The sequence below is a fragment of the Lampetra planeri genome, chromosome 63 (assembly GCF_965212315.1).
Source record: "Lampetra planeri chromosome 63, kcLamPlan1.2.h2, whole genome shotgun sequence".
Lineage (NCBI taxonomy): Eukaryota > Metazoa > Chordata > Hyperoartia > Petromyzontiformes > Petromyzontidae > Lampetra > Lampetra planeri.
Window position 1 is genome coordinate 1,153,769 of NC_136169.1, and position 21,356 is coordinate 1,175,124.

At 59.4% G+C, this 21,356-nt stretch overlaps 1 protein-coding gene across 1 annotated transcript in view; it reads right to left on the reverse strand.

Annotated features, from left to right (window-relative positions):
* HEATR3 (HEAT repeat containing 3) overlaps positions 1-21,356 on the reverse strand; it is a 35,519-nt gene that overhangs the window by 1,901 nt on the left and 12,262 nt on the right. The window contains exons 6-15 of the mRNA XM_078619553.1: positions 18,228-18,389; positions 11,920-12,149; positions 10,343-10,615; positions 9,051-9,141; positions 8,021-8,193; positions 7,165-7,247; positions 6,301-6,437; positions 5,757-5,845; positions 4,395-4,538; positions 220-396 (exon numbers count right to left, since the gene is read on the reverse strand). Coding sequence (XP_078475679.1) covers positions 220-396; positions 4,395-4,538; positions 5,757-5,845; positions 6,301-6,437; positions 7,165-7,247; positions 8,021-8,193; positions 9,051-9,141; positions 10,343-10,615; positions 11,920-12,149; positions 18,228-18,389 — 1,559 coding nt within the window. The remainder of the gene's footprint in view (positions 1-219; positions 397-4,394; positions 4,539-5,756; positions 5,846-6,300; positions 6,438-7,164; positions 7,248-8,020; positions 8,194-9,050; positions 9,142-10,342; positions 10,616-11,919; positions 12,150-18,227; positions 18,390-21,356) is intronic.

The window sequence follows — 21,356 nt, forward strand, 5'->3', positions numbered from 1 at the left end:
GCAGGAGGTCACGGAACAGACCCAGGTGCCACGGGTCGACTGAGTGAGACGACTGACAGATGCACCACCTGTGCGCCCCCCCCCCCCACCCTGCTGTGCCAACTCTCTGCGTTTTAGCCGCCAGGCTCGAACGCCACCACCACCACCGTCACCGCCGCTATCGGCGCGCACCACCCCGAGTCTCCCCCCTCTTCCCGTGCCCCCCCCCCCCCCACGTACCCTGGCCTTGAACGCGGGCGCGAGGCCGCGGAGGGCGGCCGCGAGCCCCATGGCGCGGGCGGCGAGGTCGGCGTCGTCTCCGTGGGCGAACACGTCGAACAGCGCGTCCAGGGCCTCCCCCGACACGGGGAGGCTCGCGTCGCGCGCCGCCACCCCCAGCAGCACCGAGCCCAGCTCCTGGCGGGAGACACGCACGGCGGGGGGGGGCGGGAGACGCGGTGGGGGTTAGGGGACACGGAAAGACGGGGAGGCTCGCGTCACGCCCTGCCACTCCCATCAGCACCCAGCCCACAAGGGTTAGGGGACACGGGGACGCACAGGGAGACGGGCTGGGGGGGTAAACAGACAAGCGTGTGGGTTGCGCGGAGCGTCGTGCCGGCAGCGTGGTGGCGGTGTGTGGAGCGTATTGTGTGTGTTGTGGTGGTGGTGTACGCAGTGAGTGGCGGTGTGGAGTGTATTGTGTGTGTTGTGGTGGTGGTGGTGGTACTGGCGGTGTGGAGTGTATTGTGTGTGTTGTGGTGGTGGTACTGGCGGTGTGGAGTGTATTGTGTGTGTTGTGGTGGTGGCGGCGGTGTACGCAGTGAGTGGCGGTGTGGAGTGTATTGTGTGTGTTGTGGTGGTGGCGATGGTGGCGGTGTGGAGTGTATTGTGTGTGTTGTGGTGGTGGTACTGGCGGTGTGGAGTGTATTGTGTGTGTTGTGGTGGTGGTACTGGCGGTGTGGAGTGTATTGTGTGTGTTGTGGTGGTGGCGGTGGCGATGGCGGCGGTGTACGCAGTGAGTGGCGGTGTGGAGTGTATTGTATGTGTGGTGGTGGTGGCGATGGTGGTGGTGTGGAGTGTATTGTGTGTGTTGTGGTGGTGGTGGTGTGGAGTGTATTGTGTGTGTGTTGTGTGGTGGTGGTGTGAAGTGAATTGTGTGTGTTGTGGTGGTGGCGATGGTGGCGGTGTGGAGTGTATTGTGTGTGTTGTGGTGGTGGTGTGAAGTGAATTGTGTGTGTTGTGGTGGTGGTGGTGTGGAGTGTATTGTGTGTGTTGTGGTGGTGGTGTGAAGTGAATTGTGTGTGTTGTGGTGGTGGTGGTGTGGAGTGTATTGTGTGTGTTGTGGTGGTGGTGTGAAGTGAATTGTGTGTGTTGTGGTGGTGGTGGTGTGGAGTGTATTGTGTGTGTTGTGGTGGTGGCGGTGTGGAGTGTATTGTGTGTGTTGTGGTGGTGGTGGTGGTGGTGGTGGTGTGGAGTGTATTGTGTGTGTTGTGGTGGTGGCGGTGTGGAGTGTATTGTGTGTGTTGTGGTGGTGGTGGTGGTGGTGGTGTGGAGTGTATTGTATGTGTGGTGTGGTGGTGGTGGTGGTGGCGGTGTGGAGTGTATTGTATGTGTTGTGGTGGTGGCGATGGTGGCGGTGTGGAGTGTATTGTGTGTGTTGTGGTGGTGGCGATGGTGGCGGTGTGGAGTGTATTGTGTGTGTTGTGGTGGTGGTGTGAAGTGAATTGTGTGTGTTGTGGTGGCGGTGTGGAGTGTATTGTGTGTGTTGTGGTGGTGGTGGTGTGGAGTGTATTGTGTGTGTTGTGGTGGCGGTGTGGAGTGTATTGTGTGTGTGTTGTGTGGTGGTGGTGTGAAGTGAATTGTGTGTGTTGTGGTGGTGGTGGTGTGGAGTGTATTGTATGTGTTGTGGTGGTGGTGGTGGTGGTGTGGAGTGTATTGTATGTGTGGTGTGGTGGTGGTGGTGGTGGCGGTGTGGAGTGTATTGTGTGTGGTGTGGTGGTGGTGGTGGTGTGGAGTGTATTGTATGTGTGGTGTGGTGGTGGTGGTGCTGGCGGTGTGGAGTGTATTGTATGTGTTGTGGTGGTGGTGGTGGTGGTGTGGAGTGTATTGTATGTGTGGTGTGGTGGTGGTGGTGCTGGCGGTGTGGAGTGTATTGTATGTGTTGTGGTGGTGGTGGTGGTGGTGGTGTGGAGTGTATTGTATGTGTGGTGTGGTGGTGGTGGTGCTGGCGGTGTGCAGTGTATTGTGTGTGGTGTGGTGGTGCTGGCGGTGTGCAGTGTATTGTGTGTGGTGTGGTGGTGCTGGCGGTGTGCAGTGTATTGTGTGTGGTGTGGTGGTGCTGGCGGTGTGCAGTGTATTGTGTGTGTTGTGGTGGTGGCGATGGTGGCGGTGTGCAGTGTATTGTGTGTGTTGTGGTGGTGGCGGTGTGGAGTGTATTGTGTGTGGTGTGGTGGTGGTGGTGTGGAGTGTATTGTGTGTGTGGTGGTGGTGGTGGCGGTGTGGAGTGTATTGTGTGTGGTGTGGTGGTGGCGGTGTGGAGTGTATTGTGTGTGTGGTGGTGGTGGTGGCGGTGTGGAGTGTATTGTGTGTGGTGTGGTGGTGGTGGTGTGGAGTGTATTGTGTGTGTGGTGGTGGTGGTGGTGTGGAGTGTATTGTGTGTGGTGTGGTGGTGGTGGTGTGGAGTGTATTGTGTGTGTGGTGGTGGTGGCGGTGTGGAGTGTATTGTGTGTGTGGTGGTGGTGGTGGTGTGGAGTGTATTGTGTGTGTGGTGGTGGTGGTGGTGTGGAGTGTATTGTGTGTGGTGTGGTGGTGGTGGTGGTGGTGGTGTGGAGTGTATTGTGTGTGTGGTGGTGGTGGTGGTGGTGTGGAGTGTATTGTGTGTGTGGTGGTGGTGGTGGTGTGGAGTGTATTGTGTGTGTGGTGGTGGTGGTGTGGAGTGTATTGTGTGTGGTGTGGTGGTGGTGGTGTGGAGTGTATTGTGTGTGTGGTGGTGGTGGTGGTGTGGAGTGTATTGTGTGTGTGGTGGTGGTGGTGGTGGTGTGGAGTGTATTGTGTGTGGTGTGGTGGTGGTGGTGTGGAGTGTATTGTGTGTGTGGTGGTGGTGGTGGCGGTGTGGAGTGTATTGTGTGTGGTGTGGTGGTGGCGGAGTGGAGTGTATTGTGTGTGTGGTGGTGGTGGTGGCGGTGTGGAGTGTATTGTGTGTGGTGTGGTGGTGGTGGTGTGGAGTGTATTGTGTGTGTGGTGGTGGTGGTGGTGTGGAGTGTATTGTGTGTGGTGTGGTGGTGGTGGTGTGGAGTGTATTGTGTGTGGTGTGGTGGTGGTGGTGTGGAGTGTATTGTGTGTGTGGTGGTGGTGGCGGTGTGGAGTGTATTGTGTGTGGTGTGGTGGTGGTGGTGTGGAGTGTATTGTGTGTGTGGTGGTGGTGGTGGTGTGGAGTGTATTGTGTGTGTGGTGGTGGTGGTGGTGGTGTGGAGTGTATTGTGTGTGTGGTGGTGGTGGTGGCGGTGTGGAGTGTATTGTGTGTGGTGTGGTGGTGGTGGTGTGGAGTGTATTGTGTGTGTGGTGGTGGTGGTGGCGGTGTGGAGTGTATTGTGTGTGGTGTGGTGGTGGCGGTGTGGAGTGTATTGTGTGTGGTGTGGTGGTGGTGGTGTGCAGTGTATTGTGTGTGTGGTGGTGGTGGTGGCGGTGTGGAGTGTATTGTGTGTGGTGTGGTGGTGGTGGTGTGGAGTGTATTGTGTGTGTGGTGGTGGTGGTGGCGGTGTGGAGTGTATTGTGTGTGTGGTGGTGGTGGTGGTGTGGAGTGTATTGTGTGTGTTGTGGTGGTGGTGGTGTGGAGTGTATTGTGTGTGTTGTGGTGGTGGCGGTGTGGCGGTGTGGAGTGTATTGTGTGTGTTGTGGTGGTGGTGGTGTGGAGTGTATTGTATGTGTGGTGTGGTGGTGGTGGTGCTGGCGGTGTGCAGTGTATTGTGTGTGGTGTGGTGGTGCTGGCGGTGTGCAGTGTATTGTGTGTGGTGTGGTGGTGGTGGTGTGGAGTGTATTGTGTGTGTTGTGGTGTTACTGGCGGTGTGGAGTGTATTGTGTGTGTTGTGGTGGTGGTTGGAGTGGAGTGTATTGTGTGTGTTGTGGCGGTGTGGAGTGTATTATGTGTGTTGTGGTGGTGGTGGTGGTGCTGGCGGTGGTGGTGTGGAGTGTATTGTGTGTGTGTTGTGGTGCTGGCGGTGTGGAGTGTATTGTGTGAGTTGTGGTGGTGGTGGTGCTGGTGGTGCTGGCGGTGTGGAGTGTATTGTGTGTGGTGTGGTGGTGTGTGGTGTGAAGTGTATTGTGTGTGTGGTGTAGTGGTGGTGGTGGTGGTGGCGGTGTGGAGTGTATTATGTGTGGTGGTGTGGTGGTGGTGCTGGCGGTGTGGAGTGCCGTGCCTGCAGCGTGGTGGCGGTGCCTCTCTGCCGCGACAGCTCTCTCCCCACCACCCCGAGGATGCCGACCGTGTTGAGGCGCACGCCCTCGTGCTCGCACCGCACGCACGCCTCGCACAGCGCCAGCAGCTGCTGCACCGACATGCACTGCAAAGACAAAGATCCCCCGTGTAGCCTTTAACAGGCCGTTGGGGCAAGTGCCGAGGGGGCGATGCGGCCGGCGCCACGCCCGGCTGCCCAGTGCTGATGTTGACACACCACACCAGGTACTACAGTCAAGTCCTTGCTAAACGCGCGTTCACGCGACGCGTATTCGCTATGACGCGATTCTTCTCCGAGGAAACACTTTTCGTACAACGCAGAACGCTCGCCACTGTAACGTGGAACACTCGCCGCTTTAAAACGTTTTCCGAGCGGTCGATGGCGACGACGAACTACTTTCTCCTGAGCTGCGCGGCAGAGCGGTACGGGAGTTGTGGGTCCACGCGCGGAACGACACGGTACATGGCGGCGTAGCCCTCATCTCAGTTCTTTGTGCAGACCCTACGCCTTCAACCTCACACCACCACCCCCCACTAACTCCACCCATCGCCCCTCCGCCACCACTCACTCCCACCCACTACCATCACAAGCAACCACCACCACCACCCACCGTCATTCTCAGGCAAGTGACATTTTGTTGTATTTTTATTTTATAATTGCTACATTTAATATTGCCATCTAGGCCTTTCGCGACCAACAGATCGCGAAAATACAAAATGTGGCCGTTAAACATCGCCGCCACCACCACCCGACACCTAGATTATGGTTGAACCAAGTAGGCACAAACGACCAAAGTTAACACGGAGGGTTTATTTTAAAATCCTTTATATTAAGTTCACTTTCTTGCTTGCTTGCACGCTTACGACCGTGCAAATCTTTCGGTCATTTTTTAACCCACTTCCCGTGATCCAATCGAGCTGACATTTTCCACACAGACTCGTTGTGCGTGACAATTAATGTTCGTGAAAATTTTTTCCCAAAATGTTACACTTTTTAGGACTAAAATATTATATTTAATTACCAATTGCTTAATGGTGCCATGCAATCATCTGACCCATAGGTGGCAGCCATCTCAAGCCAGAGGACGAGAGGACTCTAGCCGCCACGCATATAAAGGATTTATAGTGACAAACTTTGTTTTTACGGGTTATACTTGTTCATTAATCGCGCAGTTACCTCGGACGAAACCCGTCGGCCGACTGCCACTTGAGAACCCGGTTTCAGTCACGGCCGAGGCCTGGCGAGGCCCGGACTCGAACCCAGACTCCTCCGACCCGGCCATTATGAACCCCCCCCACCCAACACCCCCCCCCCCCACCTCACCTGGGGGATGTCCTTGGAGGCCATGACGTGGAGCAGCGCCCTCACCGCTCCAGTGGCCGCCTCCAAAAACTCCGTGGCCTTGGCCAGATCTGCAGGTCGCAGAGACAAAGGTTCACCGTGCGGCCTTCAACGGACTGTTGGGGCAAGTGCTGTTAAGCGGAGCAGCTTTGAAGGCCGGCAAGGCAACACGAGGGGGTGGCCACCGCGACCGACTGCCAGTGCTAATTTTTACACACTGTACCGGGTACTCATTTTTAAGACTGAGTTGACCTAGGGGAAGGCCCAGGACCAGTTCAGATAATCGTCGCTGGTGTTGGCCGTGAGCGACAATCGCCCTCGGCTCGCCAAGTTCGCAGCGCGGCGCGCTAACCACTGCACCGCCGCTCGTCTCAATGGCAGACATACGCACGCAACTGGCACGTACGCACTCAAAGACAAGCAGACGGACAGGCACGCGCAGACACACGCACGACGCTGCCCGTACCCACAGCGGCCAGCCCCCCCCCCCGCCCTCCCCACCCCCCCAGGGTCCCCTAGGCCTCACCGCTCGCACTGAAGAGGAGCGACGCGAGGCGGCGCGCCAGCTCCTGCAGCGCAAGCGGCCCCCCCAGCGCCTCCTCGTCCAGCGAGCCCAACATGTTCTGCAGGCAGGTGAGGGCCCGACACTGGATGCACTGCAGCCTGCACACACAGAGACACACGGACACGTGGAGACACAGGGACACGTAGAGACACGGGGACACGTGGAGACACGGGGACATAGGCACACACAGGCAGCTGAGAGCATGAGACTGGATGCACTGTGGCCTGCACACACAGAGACACAGGGACACGTGGAGACACGGGGACACGTGGAGACACGGGGACACGTGGAGACACGGGGACACGTAGAGACACGGGGACACGTGGAGACACGGGGACATAGGCACACACAAGCAGCTGAGAGCACGAGACTGGATGCACTGCAGCCTGCACACACAGAGACACGGGGACACGTGGAGACACGGGGACACGTGGAGACACAGGGACACGTGGAGTCTCCCCAGCGGTGATATTTACACACCACACCCGGACCTGGGGAAGGCTCAGGACCGGTTCAGATAATCGCCACTGGTGTTGGCTGTGAGCGGGAATCGAACTCGGGTCCGTTGGTATTGTTGTCATTTTCTGACCTGTGTCTTCTGGATATCTGCTCCAGTCTAAATAAGATTCTGATTCCGACGATTCTGTAGCGCAGCCCGCTAACCACCATACAAAGGCGAAGATCCCCCGCATAGCCTGCAACAGACTGTTGGGGCAAGTGCGGTTAGCGAGGCCGGCAATGCACATGAGGGGTGGGTGGCCAGCATCCCCATGTATCCCCCGCGCAGCTTCACTGCCCGATGGTGATGGAGGCACAGACGCTCACTTGGTGAGGAGCGGCTTCCACTCCGGGTTCTTGAGGCAGACGCCGACGCCGCTCTCCTCTGGAAACGCGCTCTTCTCTATCACCTGTGCGTGTTGTCACACACACACACGCACACACACACACGCACACACACGTACAACCACGTTCACACGCGCCACAAACAAACAAGACAAAGACTCCCCGTCTAGACTGAACAGACTGGTGGGGCAAGTGCTGTTAGCGAGCACCTATCAAGGCCGGCACGGAACACGAGGGGGTGGGTGGCCAACACCACGCCCGGCCGCCTTTGTCTCCCCAGTGGGGATGTTTACACACCGCACCAGGTACTCATTTTGAGGCCCATAATCGTCACTGGCGCTGGCCATGAGCGGGAATCGAACTCGGGTGGCTGGGTTGGAAGGGTAGCACGCTACCCGCAGCACTACCGCTCCCCGCACACGCACAGGCCCGCACACGCACACGCGCCCACACACGTGCCCACACACGCGCACACACACGCGCACACACAAGTAGACACACAAGCAGACACACGCGCCCACACACGCGCCCACACACGCGCACACACAAGCAGACACACGCGCCCACACAGGTGCCCACACACACGCACACACAAGCAGACACACAAGCAGACACACAAGCAGACACACGCGCCCACACACACGCACACACAAGCAGACACACGCGCCCACACACGCGCCCACACACGCGCACACACAAGTAGACACACAAGCCCACACACAGGCAGACACACAGGCAGACACACAAGCAGACACACGTGCCCACACACGCGCACACACAGGCAGACACACAGGCAGACACACAAGCCCACACACCCCGCGATGGGCGAGTGCCGTACCTGGCCCACGATGCCGTGCCTCAGCAGCGCGCCGTGGACCTCGGCGGACAGGCAGAGCGGCGAGAGTAGCGCCTCCTCCTCCTCCTCGCCGTCCACGCACGCCGCCTCCTCGCTGCTGCCGTCGTTGCTGCCCACCTCCTCCCACTCCTCCTCCTCCTCGTCGTCCGGCCCGTCTGGTCTCGCGAGACACACACAGCGGATGGAGAGGCGCAGCAGCGAACGCGGCGTCCCCTCCACCGCTCCGCACGCCGGCGCCGATGCGGGCGGCAGAGGTCGCAATCGGGTCGCAACCGGGTACCCGATACCCGTACCCTACCCGATACCCGGCTACCCGTTTGCGACCCTGGTGCGGCCGGGTACGGGTACGGGTAGACCGTGAGTCACTGGTGAGTCACCGTTTGTCACTCATTTCCCAACGTCTTGTCTCTTCTCACAATTCAAGTTCCTAGAATCAACCCACCTGCGCCTGCAACATGGCTTCATCCCAGAGGTCGCAATCGGGTACCCGATACCCGTACCCTACCCGATACCCGGCCGGGTACGGGTAGCCGGGTATCGGGTAGGGTACGGGTACCCGTTTGCGACCATGGTGCGGCCGGGTACGGGTAAGGAATCAAAACCCGTTTGCGACCTCCGGCGGGCGGCCGGCATGGAGCCGGCGCTCACGAGTCGCCGAGCCGGCGCCGCTGAGAGCCTGGGTTCGAATCTGGGTTTCGGCCCGCTGCCCGTAGCTAATCCGGCTTCTCGAACGTGTCGTGGGGGAGTTGATGGACTCAAAAAACAATGACATTGTCAAAATGTTTGTTTTGGGTTGGACCGGCAGGTGCGGGACGCCTCCCAACACAGCAGGGTTTGCGGAGAAACACAGCGTCTACCGAGCGAGCGGAGCAAGAGGTCTCAGAGGTAGCTGTGATATCAACTTGCACGGCCTGTTCTCTCGCTACGGAGGTCAACGTGCGCTGCGTCTCGTGACATGACGCCACCAGCCCCCACCCCCCCCCTCCGCACCCCCCCCCCGCAGGCCGCGCACCATCGCTGCAGCACATGTTGACGAGGATCTCCAGCGCAGTCTGCTGCGCCGACAGCAGCGCCATGACCTCCACCAGCGCCGCCTCGCTCGGCTGCTCGCACAGACGCACGCACGCAGACACGCACACGTGCGCAGGGACGCACACAGAGACACGGACACGCACACAGAGACGCACACACACGCAGAGACGCACACACACGCAGACATGCACACGTGCGCAGGGACGCGCGCGCATGCAGAGACGCGGACACACACACAGAGGCACACACGTGCGCAGGGACGCACTCATACACGCACGCAGAAACCGCACACACACAAGAGATGCACACACGCACAGAGACACGCGCGCACGCACAGAGACGCACACACACAGACACACACACACATGCAGAGACGCACACACACGCATAGTCGCGGACACCATCAATTGAAGCGACCCGATCGTGCAGGACCTATCATGGCCAAGTTTCGACTCCCAAGGCTATTTGGGGGGCGAATGTATTCCCCGTGTCATCGGACGCACGTTTCTCCCCCGTACCGAGTCTTCGAAAAACGAGTGCGGTGCGCTGAACGTTGCGAGCGCGTGCGACGAGATCTATTGACGCCGGGCACAAGGCTGAGAAACATCACCACCATCCCGAGCCCCGCAGGGCCCGGCTGAGGCCACCGAGTCACCGTGGGGCCCGGCAGGCTCTAAATCACACGACGGGGCCACGTCGCAATCGGACTCAAACCTGCAGGGAGATTCTAGACTTGAAGCTTTCGTGACTGCAAGGATTCATATTCTTAGGTTTTTTCGGTAAAGTCACGTAGGTAAAAAAATTAAAATTAATAAAAGTAAAATAAAATAAAAATCACGACGTTTCAGAGGCAACACAAGCTTCCGTCTTCAGGTGGAACCGTCACAGCCACGACAGCTGTATCAAGTAAATGAGAGATTACAAAAGCTACCACTCCGTATATATAATGGTTGAAGAGGGGAAGGGCCAAGTACGGCACACTTTTTATTAATATGGTAAGGTGAGGCTTAAGACTAAGAATAGACTGCATAACAAAAGACTGAGCCTTTGTTATGGAGAGGTACGATTTGTGACTACGCCTGGCCTACATAACAAAAGTGTGAAAAAAGAAAAAAAGAAACCTGGTAAAACAAAACTGGCTGTCCATCAAAAACCTGTAATAGTTGTCTGTCAAATAAGATGGTCCAAATAAGATTATTTGCCAAACCGATCAGGAACGCGGCGAAGGTGAGGACGCGGCGCGAGCGGTGGGCGCCGGCGCGAGGGAGGCACCGGCAAGAGGTCGGAGAGGTCATCGCCGCTGCTCGGAGGCCTTGCGTCCCCGGTGGCTGCGCTCGGCTCAGCCTCCATGTCAGCCTCGTCCTCCTCCTCCTCACCACCACCGTTCTCCTCCTTCTGCTCCTCTTCACCACCGCCACCGCCACCACCTCCACCGCCACCTCCACCGGCCTTCCCCTCGCCACCTTCGTTCTCCTCGTTGGCCTGGTCCACCACCACCTCGCCGCAATTCTTCCTCTTCGAGTGTCTCTTCGCCTGCCCCGGTGCCTGTCGGTGGCAGTCAGGAGACACGCGGCTCTCAGCAGCTCCACTCTCACTCGCAAAGACGCACACGCAGGCGCAGTGGAGACGCAGAGACACAATGGAGACACAGAGACACAGTGGAGACAGTCTAAATACAGAGCCACAGTGGAGACGCAGAGACACGCAGGCGCAGTGGAGACGCAGAGACACACGGCGCAGAGACACAGGGACACGCAAAGCAGGGACACAGTGGAGACAGACACACAGTGGAGACACAGTGGAGACACAGAGACACAATGGAGACACAGAGACACAGTGGAGGCACAGAGACACAGTGGAGACACAGAGACACAGTGGAGACACAGAGACACAGTGGAGACAGTCTAAATACAGAGACACAGTGGAGACACAGAGACACGCGACGCAGAGACACAGTGGAGACACAGAGACACAGTGGAGACACAGAGACACAGGGACACAGTGGAAACACAGAGACACAGTGGAGACACAGAGACACAGTGACACAGTGGAGACACAGAGACACAGGGACATGTGCAGACACAAGGACAGAGACACGCACAGGCAGGCGAGAGCACGACACTGGATGTGCTACTGACACACGCAGAGACACACGCAGAGACACAGAGACACACGCAAAGACACAGAGACACACGTAGAGACACACGTAGAGACACAGAGACACACGCAGAGACACAGAGACACACGTAGAGACACAGAGACACACGTAGAGACACACGTAAAGACACAGAGACACACGTAGAGACACAGAGACACACGCAGAGACACAGAGACACACGTAGAGCACACTCAACCACAAAGAGGACAAAGATCCCCCGTGTAGCCTGAACAGACTGTAGAGGCAAGTGCCCTTAGCGAGCACCTACGAAGGCCGGCACGGCACGCCAGGGAGTGGGAGGCCAGCACCACGCCGGGCCGGCTTTGTCTGCCCGGTGCCGACGTTTGCACAGCTACACCGGGTACTCATTTGAGGCGGAGTCGACCTAGGCGAGGCCCAGGACCGGTTTAGATCATCGTCACGGGTGTCGGTACGCCGTGAGCGGCAATCCAACTCGGGTCGCCGGGTCCGTAGCGCGACGCAGCGCTCACCGGCGCAGCGCTCACCGGGGCGCTGGCCGCTGCGCACGGCACAATTCCATTCTCCGCCTCCCGCCGCGACACGATGACCCGTCGCGATTCAGGGGCGCGAGTCGAGTCACGTTTAACCGTCAACTCCGCGGCTCTCACGGGAGTGAACGGGGTGGGGGGGGGGCGGTCGCGGGTCGCGGGTCGCGGGTCACGCCACTCACTTGGTTGCGAGCGACGGCACCGCCGCCACCGACTCCGTTCGCCCGGCCTTTACGCCGGCGCTCGCCGACGCCGGAGGTTTCGGGGCCCGGCGGGGCCGGCGGGGCCTCCAGGGCGGCGAGCGCGGCCCGCGCGTCCAACGCCAGCGCGTCGCTCAGCGCGCTCACGACGGCGCTCAGCGCCTGGGCCAGGCTGGCGCCGGGGATGGCGCTCTTCACGTTCCACAGGAAGCCTGCGTCACGCGCGCGCAGAGACAAAGATCCCCCGTGTAGCCTTTAACAGACTGTCGGGGCAATTGCTGTAAGCGAGCACCTATGAAGGGAGTGCCTGTGCAGGGAGTGGGTGTGCAGGGTGTGAGTGTGCAGGGTGTGAGTGTGCAGGGTGTGAGTGTGCAGGGTGTGAGTGTGCAGGGTGTGAGTGTGTAGGGAGTGGGTGTGCAGGGTGTGAGTGTGTAGGGAGTGGGTGTGTAGGGAGTGGGTGTGCAGGGTGTGAGTGTGCAGGGAGTGGGTGTGTAGGGTGTGGGTGTGTAGGGAGTGGGTGTGTAGGGTGTGGGTGTGCAGGGTGTGAGTGTGTAGGGTGTGAGTGTGTAGGGTGTGGGTGTGTAGGGAGTGGGTGTGTAGGGAGTGGGTGTGCAGGGTGTGAGTGTGTAGGGTGTGAGTGTGTAGGGTGTGAGTGTGTAGGGAGTGGGTGTGTAGGTAGTGGGTGTGTAGGGTGTGGGTGTGTAAGGAGTGGGTGTGTAGGGAGTGGGTGTGTAGGGAGTGGGTGTGTAGGGTGTGGGTGTGTAGGGTGTGAGTGTGTAGGGAGTGGGTGTGTAGGGAGTGGGTGTGTAGGGAGTGGGTGTGTAGGTAGTGGGTGTGTAGGTAGTGGGTGTGTAGGGTGTGGGTGTGCAGGGAGTGGGTGTGTAGGTAGTGGGTTTGTAGGGTGTGGGTGTGCAGGGTGTGAGTGTGTAGGGTGTGAGTGTGTAGGGTGTGGGTGTGTAGGGTGTGAGTGTGTAGGGAGTGGGTGTGTAGGTAGTGGGTGTGTAGGGAGTGGGTGTGCAGGGTGTGAGTGTGCAGGGAGTGGGTGTGTAGGTAGTGGGTGTGTAGGGTGTGAGTGTGTAGGGAGTGGGTGTGTAGGGAGTGGGTGTGTAGGGAGTGGGTGTGTAGGGAGTGGGTGTGTAGGGAGTGGGTGTGCAGGGAGTGGGTGTGCAGGGAGTGGGTGTGCAGGGAGTGGGTGTGTAGGGAGTGGGTGTGTAGGGAGTGGGTGTGTAGGTAGTGGGTGTGTAGGGTGTGGGTGTGTAGGGTGTGAGTGTGTAGGGAGTGGGTGTGTAGGGAGTGGGTGTGTAGGTAGTGGGTGTGTAGGGAGTGGGTGTGTAGGTAGTGGGTGTGTAGGTAGTGGGTGTGTAGGGAGTGGGTGTGTAGGGAGTGGGTGTGCAGGGAGTGGGTGTGCAGGGTGTGGGTGTGTAGGGAGTGGGTGTGCAGGGAGTGGGTGTGCAGGGAGTGGGTGTGTAGGGAGTGGGTGTGCAGGGAGTGGGTGTGCAGGGAGTGGGTGTGTAGGGAGTGGGTGTGCAGGGAGTGGGTGTGCAGGGAGTGGGTGTGTAGGGAGTGGGTGTGCAGGGAGTGGGTGTGTAGGGAGTGGGTGTGCAGGGAGTGGGTGTGTAGGGAGTGGGTGTGCAGGGAGTGGGTGTGCAGGGAGTGGGTGTGCAGGGAGTGGGTGTGTAGGGAGTGGGTGTGCAGGGAGTGGGTGTGCAGGGAGTGGGTGTGCAGGGAGTGGGTGTGTATGGAGTGGGTGTGTAGGGAGTGGGTGTGTAGGGAGTGGGTGTGCAGGGTGTGAGTGTGCAGGGAGTGGGTGTGTAGGGAGTGGGTGTGTAGGGTGTGGGTGTGTAGGGTGTGAGTGTGTAGGGAGTGGGTGTGTAGGGAGTGGGTGTGCAGGGTGTGAGTGTGCAGGGAGTGGGTGTGTAGGGAGTGGGTGTGTAGGGTGTGGGTGTGTAGGGTGTGAGTGTGCAGGGAGTGGGTGTGTAGGGAGTGGGTGTGCAGGGTGTGAGTGTGTAGGGTGTGGGTGTGTAGGGAGTGGGTGTGTAGGGAGTGGGTGTGCAGGGTGTGAGTGTGTAGGGTGTGGGTGTGTAGGGTGTGGGTGTGTAGGGAGTGCAGGGAGTGGGTGTGTAGGGTGTGGGTGTGTAGGGAGTGGGTGTGTAGGGAGTGGGTGTGTAGGGTGCGAGTGTGCAGGGAGTGGGTGTGTAGGGAGTGGGTGTGCAGGGTGTGAGTGTGTAGGGTGTGGGTGTGTAGGGAGTGGGTGTGCAGGGTGTGAGTGTGTAGGGTGTGGGTGTGCAGGGTGTGAGTGTGCAGGGAGTGGGTGTGTAGGGAGTGGGTGTGTAGGGTGTGAGTGTGCAGGGAGTGGGTGTGTAGGGAGTGGGTGTGTAGGGTGTGAGTGTGTAGGGAGTGGGTGTGCAGGGTGTGAGTGTGTAGGGAGTGGGTGTGTAGGGTGTGAGTGTGTAGGGTGTGGGTGTGTAGGGTGTGAGTGTGCAGGGAGTGAGTGTGCAGGGTGTGAGTGTGCAGGGAGTGGGTGTGTAGGGTGTGGGTGTGTAGGGTGTGGGTGTGTAGGGTGTGAGTGTGTAGGGTGTGAGTGTGCAGGGAGTGGGTGTGTAGGGAGTGGGTGTGTAGGGAGTGGGTGTGCAGGGTGTGAGTGTGTAGGGTGTGAGTGTGCAGGGAGTGGGTGTGTAGGGTGTGGGTGTGTAGGGAGTGGGTGTGCAGGGTGTGAGTGTGTAGGGTGTGAGTGTGCAGGGAGTGGGTGTGTAGGGAGTGGGTGTGTAGGGTGTGGGTGTGCAGGGTGTGAGTGTGCAGGGAGTGGGTGTGTAGGGTGTGGGTGTGTAGGGTGTGAGTGTGCAGGGAGTGAGTGTGCAGGGTGTGAGTGTGTAGGGAGTGGGTGTGTAGGGTGTGGGTGTGCAGGGTGTGAGTGTGCAGGGTGTGAGTGTGCAGGGTGTGAGTGTGCAGGGAGTGGGTGTGTAGGGAGTGGATGTGCAGGGTGTGAGTGTGCAGGGTGTGAGTGTGCAGGGTGTGAGTGTGCAGGGTGTGGGTGTGCAGGGAGTGGGTGTGTAGGGAGTGGGTGTTCAGGGTGTGAGTGTGCAGGGTGTGAGTGTGCAGGGAGTGGGTGTGTAGGGTGTGAGTGTGCAGGGAGTGGGTGTGTAGGGAGTGGGTGTGCAGGGTGTGAGTGTGCAGGGTGTGAGTGTGCAGGGTGTGAGTGTGCAGGGAGTGGGTGTGTAGGGAGTGGGTGTGTAGGGAGTGGGTGTGTAGGGTGTGGGTGTGTAGGGTGTGAGTGTGCAGGGAGTGGGTGTGTAGGGAGTGGGTGTGTAGGGTGTCAGTGTGCAGGGTGTGAGTGTGCAGGGAGTGGGTGTGTAGGGAGTGGGTGTGTAGGGTGTGGGTGTGTAGGGTGTGAGTGTGCAGGGAGTGAGTGTGCAGGGAGTGGGTGTGTAGGGTGTGGGTGTGTAGGGTGTGGGTGTGTAGGGTGTGGGTGTGTAGGGTGTGAGTGTGCAGGGAGTGGGTGTGTAGGGTGTGAGTGTGCAGGGAGTGGGTGTGTAGGGTGTGAGTGTGCAGGGTGTGAGTGTGCAGGGAGTGGGTGTGTAGGGTGTGAGTGTGCAGGGAGTGGGTGTGTAGGGTGTGAGTGTGCAGGGTGTGAGTGTGCAGGGAGTGGGTGTGTAGGGAGTGGGTGTGTAGGGTGTGGGTGTGTAGGGAGTGGGTGTGTAGGGTGTGGGTGTGTAGGGAGTGGGTGTGTAGGGTGTGAGTGTGCAGGGAGTGGGTGTGTAGGGTGTGAGTGTGCAGGGTGTGAGTGTGCAGGGTGTGAGTGTGCAGGGAGTGGGTGTGTAGGGAGTGGGTGTGTAGGGAGTGGGTGTGTAAGGTGTGGGTGTGTAGGGAGTGGGTGTGCAGGGAGTGGGTGTGTAGGGTGTGAGTGTGCAGGGAGTGGGTGTGTAGGGTGTGAGTGTGCAGCGTGTGAGTGTGCAGGGAGTGGGTGTGTAGGGAGTGGGTGTGTAGGGAGTGGGTGTGTAGGGTGTGGGTGTGTAGGGAGTGGGTGTGTAGGGAGTGGGTGTGTAGGGTGTGGGTGTGTAGGGTGTGAGTGTGCAGGGAGTGGGTCTGTAGGGTGTGAGTGTGCAGGGAGTGGGTGTGCAGGGAGTGGGTGTGTAGGGTGTGAGTGTGCAGGGAGTGGGTGTGTAGGGAGTGGGTGTGTAGGGTGTGGGTGTGTAGGGTGTGAGTGTGCAGGGAGTGGGTGTGCAGGGTGTGCAGGGTGTGCAGGGAGTGGGTGTGCAGGGTGTGGGTGTGTAGGGTGTGAGTGTGCAGGGAGTGGGTGTGCAGGGTGTGCAGGGTGTGGGTGTGCAGGGAGTGGGTGTGTAGGGAGTGGGTGTGCAGGGAGTGGGTGTGTAGGGTGTGAGTGTGCAGGGAGTGGGTGTGTAGGGAGTGGGTGTGTAGGGTGTGAGTGTGCAGGGAGTGGGTGTGTAGGGAGTGGGTGTGTAGGGTGTGAGTGTGCAGGGAGTCGGTGTGCAGGGAGTGGGTGTGTAGGGTGTGGGTGTGCAGGGAGTGGGTGTGCAGGGTGTGCAGGGTGTGGGTGTGTAGGGAGTGGGTGTGCAGGGAGTGGGTGTGTAGGGAGTGGGTGTGTAGGGTGTGGGTGTGTAGGGTGTGAGTGTGCAGGGAGTGGGTGTGCAGGGTGTGCAGAGTGTGGGTGTGCAGGGAGTGGGTGTGCAGGGAGTGGGTGTGCAGGGAGTGGGTGTGCAGGGAGTGGGTGTGCAGGGAGTGGGTGTGCAGGGAGTGGGTGTGCAGGGAGTGGGTGTGTAGGGAGTGGGTGTGTAGGGAGTGGGTGTGTAGGGTGTGGGTGTGCAGGGAGTGGGTGTGCAGGGAGTGGGTGTGTAGGGAGTGGGTGTGCAGGGTGTGCAGGGTGTGGGTGTGCAGGGAGTGGGTGTGCAGGGAGTGAGTGTGCAGGGAGTGGCTGTGTAGGGAGTGGGTGTGCAGGGTGTGGGTGTGCAGGGTGTGAGTGTGCAGGGTGTGAGTGTGTAGGGAGTGGGTGTGCAGGGTGTGGGTGTGTAGGGTGTGGGTGTGCAGGGTGTGAGTGTGCAGGGAGTGGGTGTGCAGGGTGTGGGTGTGCAGGGTGTGAGTGTGTAGGGAGTGGGTGTGCAGGGTGTGGGTGTGCAGGGTGTGAGTGTGTAGGGAGTGGCTGTGCAGGGTGTGCAGGGAGTGCAGGGTGTTGGTGTGTAGGGTGTGAGTGTGTAGGGAGTGGGTGTGCAGGGTGTGCAGGGTGTGCAGGGTGTGGGTGTGCAGGGTGTGAGTGTGTAGGGAGTGGGTGTGCAGGGTGTGGGTGTGCAGGGTGTGAGTGTGCAGGGTGTGAGTGTGCAGGGAGTGGGTGTGCAGGGTGTGGGTGTGCAGGGTGTGAGTGTGTAGGGAGTGGGTGTGCAGGGTGTGGGTGTGCAGGGTGTGAGTGTGTAGAGAGTGGCTGTGCAGGGTGTGCAGGGAGTGCAGGGTGTTGGTGTGTAGGGTGTGAGTGTGTAGGGAGTGGGTGTGCAGGGTGTGCAGGGTGTGCAGGGTGTGGGTGTGCAGGGTGTGGGTGTGTAGGGAGTGGGTGTGTAGGGTGTGTAGGGAGTGCAGGGAGTGGGTGTGTAGGGAGTGGGTGTGCAGGGTGTGAGTGTGCAGGGTGTGTGTGTGCAGGGTGTGGGTGTGCAGGGTGTGGGTGTGCAGGGTGTGAGTGTGCAGGGTGTGTGTGTGCAGGGTGTGTGTGTGCAGGGTGTGGGTGTGTAGGGTGTGTAGGGAGTGCAGGGAGTGGGTGTGCAGGGTGTGTGTGTGCAGGGTGTGGGTGTGTAGGGTGTGAGTGTGCAGGGAGTGGGTGTGTAGGGTGTGTAGGGAGTGCAGGGAGTGGGTGTGTAGGGTGTGGGTGTGTAGGGAGTGGCTGTGTAGGGAGTGGGTGTGTAGGGTGTGGGTGTGCAGGGTGTGTAGGGAGTGCAGGGAGTGGGTGTGTAGGGTGTGGGTGTGCAGGGTGTGTGTGTGCAGGGTGTGGGTGTGTAGGGTGTGTAGGGAGTGCAGGGAGTGGGTGTGTAGGGTGTGGGTGTGTAGGGAGTGGCTGTGTAGGGAGTGGGTGTGTAGGGTGTGGGTGTGCAGGGTGTGCAGGAAGTGCAGGGAGTGGGTGTGTAGGGTGTGGGTGTGCAGGGTGTGGGTGTGTAGGGTGTGCAGGGAGCGTGTACATGGTGTGTGCGTGTGCAGGGGTTTGGGGTCACGCAGGGAGTGAATGCGGGGAGCGTGTACACGGCGTGTGCAGCATGAGAGTGCAGCGTGAGGGTGTGCAGGGCTTGCGCAGTCACCGGCTACGAGCGTGCGCAGCAGGCTCCGCTGGGCGCCGGCGCTGCCGTTGTGCACGCCAGCGGCAGGCAGCAGCAGCGCCGGCTCCAGCGCGGCGAGCGCCGGCGCGGTGAGGCTGCCCGCCAGCTCCACGTTGTCCTCCGCCACCGTCTGCAGGCACTGAGCTGCAGGGCGGGTGGCGGGGAAAGGGCGGTCACTCCCGGGCGCCATCAGCACCACCGCCGTCATCAGCACCACCGTCGTCATCAGCACCACCGTCGTCATCAGCACCACGGTCGTCAGCACCACCACCATCAGCACCACCGTCATCAGCACCACCGTCACCATCAGCACCACCGTCATCAGCACCACCACCGTCATCATCAGCACCACCACCATCAGCACCGTCGTCATCAGCACCACCACCGTCATCAGCACCACCGTCGTCATCAGCACCACCACCATCAGCACCACCACCATCAGCACCACCACCGTCATCAGCACCACCACCGTCATCAGCACCACCACCGTCATCATCAGCACCACCGTCGTCATCAGCACCACCACCGTCATCATCAGCACCACCACCGTCATCATCAGCACCACCACCACCATCAGCACCACCACCGTCATCAGCACCACCACCGTCATCAGCACCACCACCGTCATCATCAGCACCACCGTCGTCATCAGCACCACCGTCGTCATCAGCACCACCACCGTCATCAGCACCACCACCGTCATCAGCACCACCACCGTCATCAGCACCACCACCACCATCAGCACCACCACCACCATCAGCACCACCGTCGTCATCAGCACCACCACCGTCATCATCAGCACCACCGTCATCATCAGCACCACCACCGTCATCAGCACCACCGTCGTCATCAGCACCACCGTCGTCATCAGCACCACCACCGTCATCAGCACCACCACCGTCATCAGCACCACCACCACCATCAGCACCACCACCGTCATCAGCACCACCGTCGTCATCAGCACCACCGTCGTCATCAGCACCACGGTCGTCAGCACCACCACCATCAGCACCACCGTCATCAGCACCACCGTCACCATCAGCACCACCATCATCAGCACCACCGTCATCAGCACCACCACCGTCATCAGAACCACCACCGTCATCAGCACCACCACCGTCATCATCAGCACCACCACCGTCATCAGCACCACCACCGTCATCATCAGCACCACCACCGTCATCATCAGCACCACCACCGTCATCAGCACCGTCGTCATCAGCACCACCACCGTCATCATCAGCACCACCGTCGTCATCAGCACCACCACCGTCACCAGCACCACCACCGTCATCATCAGCACCACCGTCATCATCAGCACCACCACCGCCATCAGCACCACCACCGTCATCAGCACCACCACCGTCATCAGCACCACCACCGTCATCATCAGCACCACCACCGTCATCATCAGCACCACCACCGTCATCAGCACCACCGTCATCATCAGCACCACCGTCGTCATCAGCACCACCACCGCCATCATCAGCACCACCACCGTCATCAGCACCACCACCGTCATCATCAGCACCACCGTCGTCATCAGCACCACCACCGTCATCATCAGCACCACCACCGTCATCAGCACCACCGTCGTCATCAGCACCACCACCGTCATCAGCACCACCACCGTCATCAGCACCACCACCGTCATCAGCACCACCACCGTCATCAGCACCACCACCGTCATCAGCACCACCGTCATCATCAGCACCACCACTGTCATCAGCACCACCGTCGTCATCAGCACCACCACCGTCATCAGCACCACCACCGTCATCAGCACCACCACCGTCATCAGCACCACCACCGTCATCAGCACCACCGTCGTCATCAGCACCACCACTGTCATCAGCACCACCGTCATCATCAGCACCACCGTCATCATCAGCACCACCACCATCAGCACCACCACCGTCATCATCAGCACCACCACCGTCATCATCAGCACCACCGTCGTCATCAGCACCACCACCGTCATCATCAGCACCACCACCATCATCATCAGCACCACCGTCGTCATCAGCACCACCACCGTCATCATCAGCACCACCACCGTCATCAGCACCACCACCATCAGCACCACCACCGTCATCAGCACCACCACCATCAGCACCACCACCGTCATCAGCACCACCACCATCAGCACCACCACCACCACTACCACCATCAGCACCACCACCATCACCACCGCCATCATCAGCACCACCACCATCGATTATTAACAATAATAATATAATCATTATGATTAACAGAGCATGTTTGATATTGGCGCTATCATTCTTACAATGCAAGGCTATCAAGAAAGACAAAGATCCCCCGTATAGCCTTGACAGACTGTAGGGGCAAGTGCTGTTAGCAAGCACCGATGAAGGCCGGAACCTGTACACGAGGGGGTGGGTGGCCAGCACCACACCCGACCGCCTTTGTCTCCCCACTGGCGATGTTTACACACCTCACCAGGTACTCATTTGAAGCCGAGTCGACCTAGGGGTGGCCCAGGACCGGTTCAGATAATCGTCACCAGGTGTTGGCCGTGAGCGGGAATCGAACCTGGATTGCCGGGTTCATAGCGCAGCGCGCTAACCGCTACACCACCGCTCCCCACATCAAGAAGGCACTGTTTCACAGACACTGCCCGCAGTAGTTTGACAGCAGGGGACCGATGTTGCTATGTCTACTCCCAATTGAGTAATTTTGCCGTGTTATTTTTCAAATATGCCAAATTTGCACCACGATGGCCTCCTCTTATCGAATGACGTCACGGGGATCTAGAACATCCACTGTGAAGCTGATAGCGAGTGTGTTTTTACGTTCAATACGAGACAACCATTGCAGTATTAACTAGGGCGGACTGCCGCATTCGAACCGCGGACCTCTGCAACAAGAGGCCACTGGGCCCCCGTCAACGCCCAGGCCATCAGCGGCAGAGCCATCTGCTGCTAATATTTCTTTCATGCAGCTGTGAAGAGCAACTATTAGAGACGCAGTTGTGATGAGTTCTGAGAGTTGGTTAATTGCTGACCCAGCCAGCCACTCACCCAGCCAGCCACTCACCCAGCAACTCACCCACCCAGCCACTCACCCAGCCAGCCACTCACCCAGCCAGCC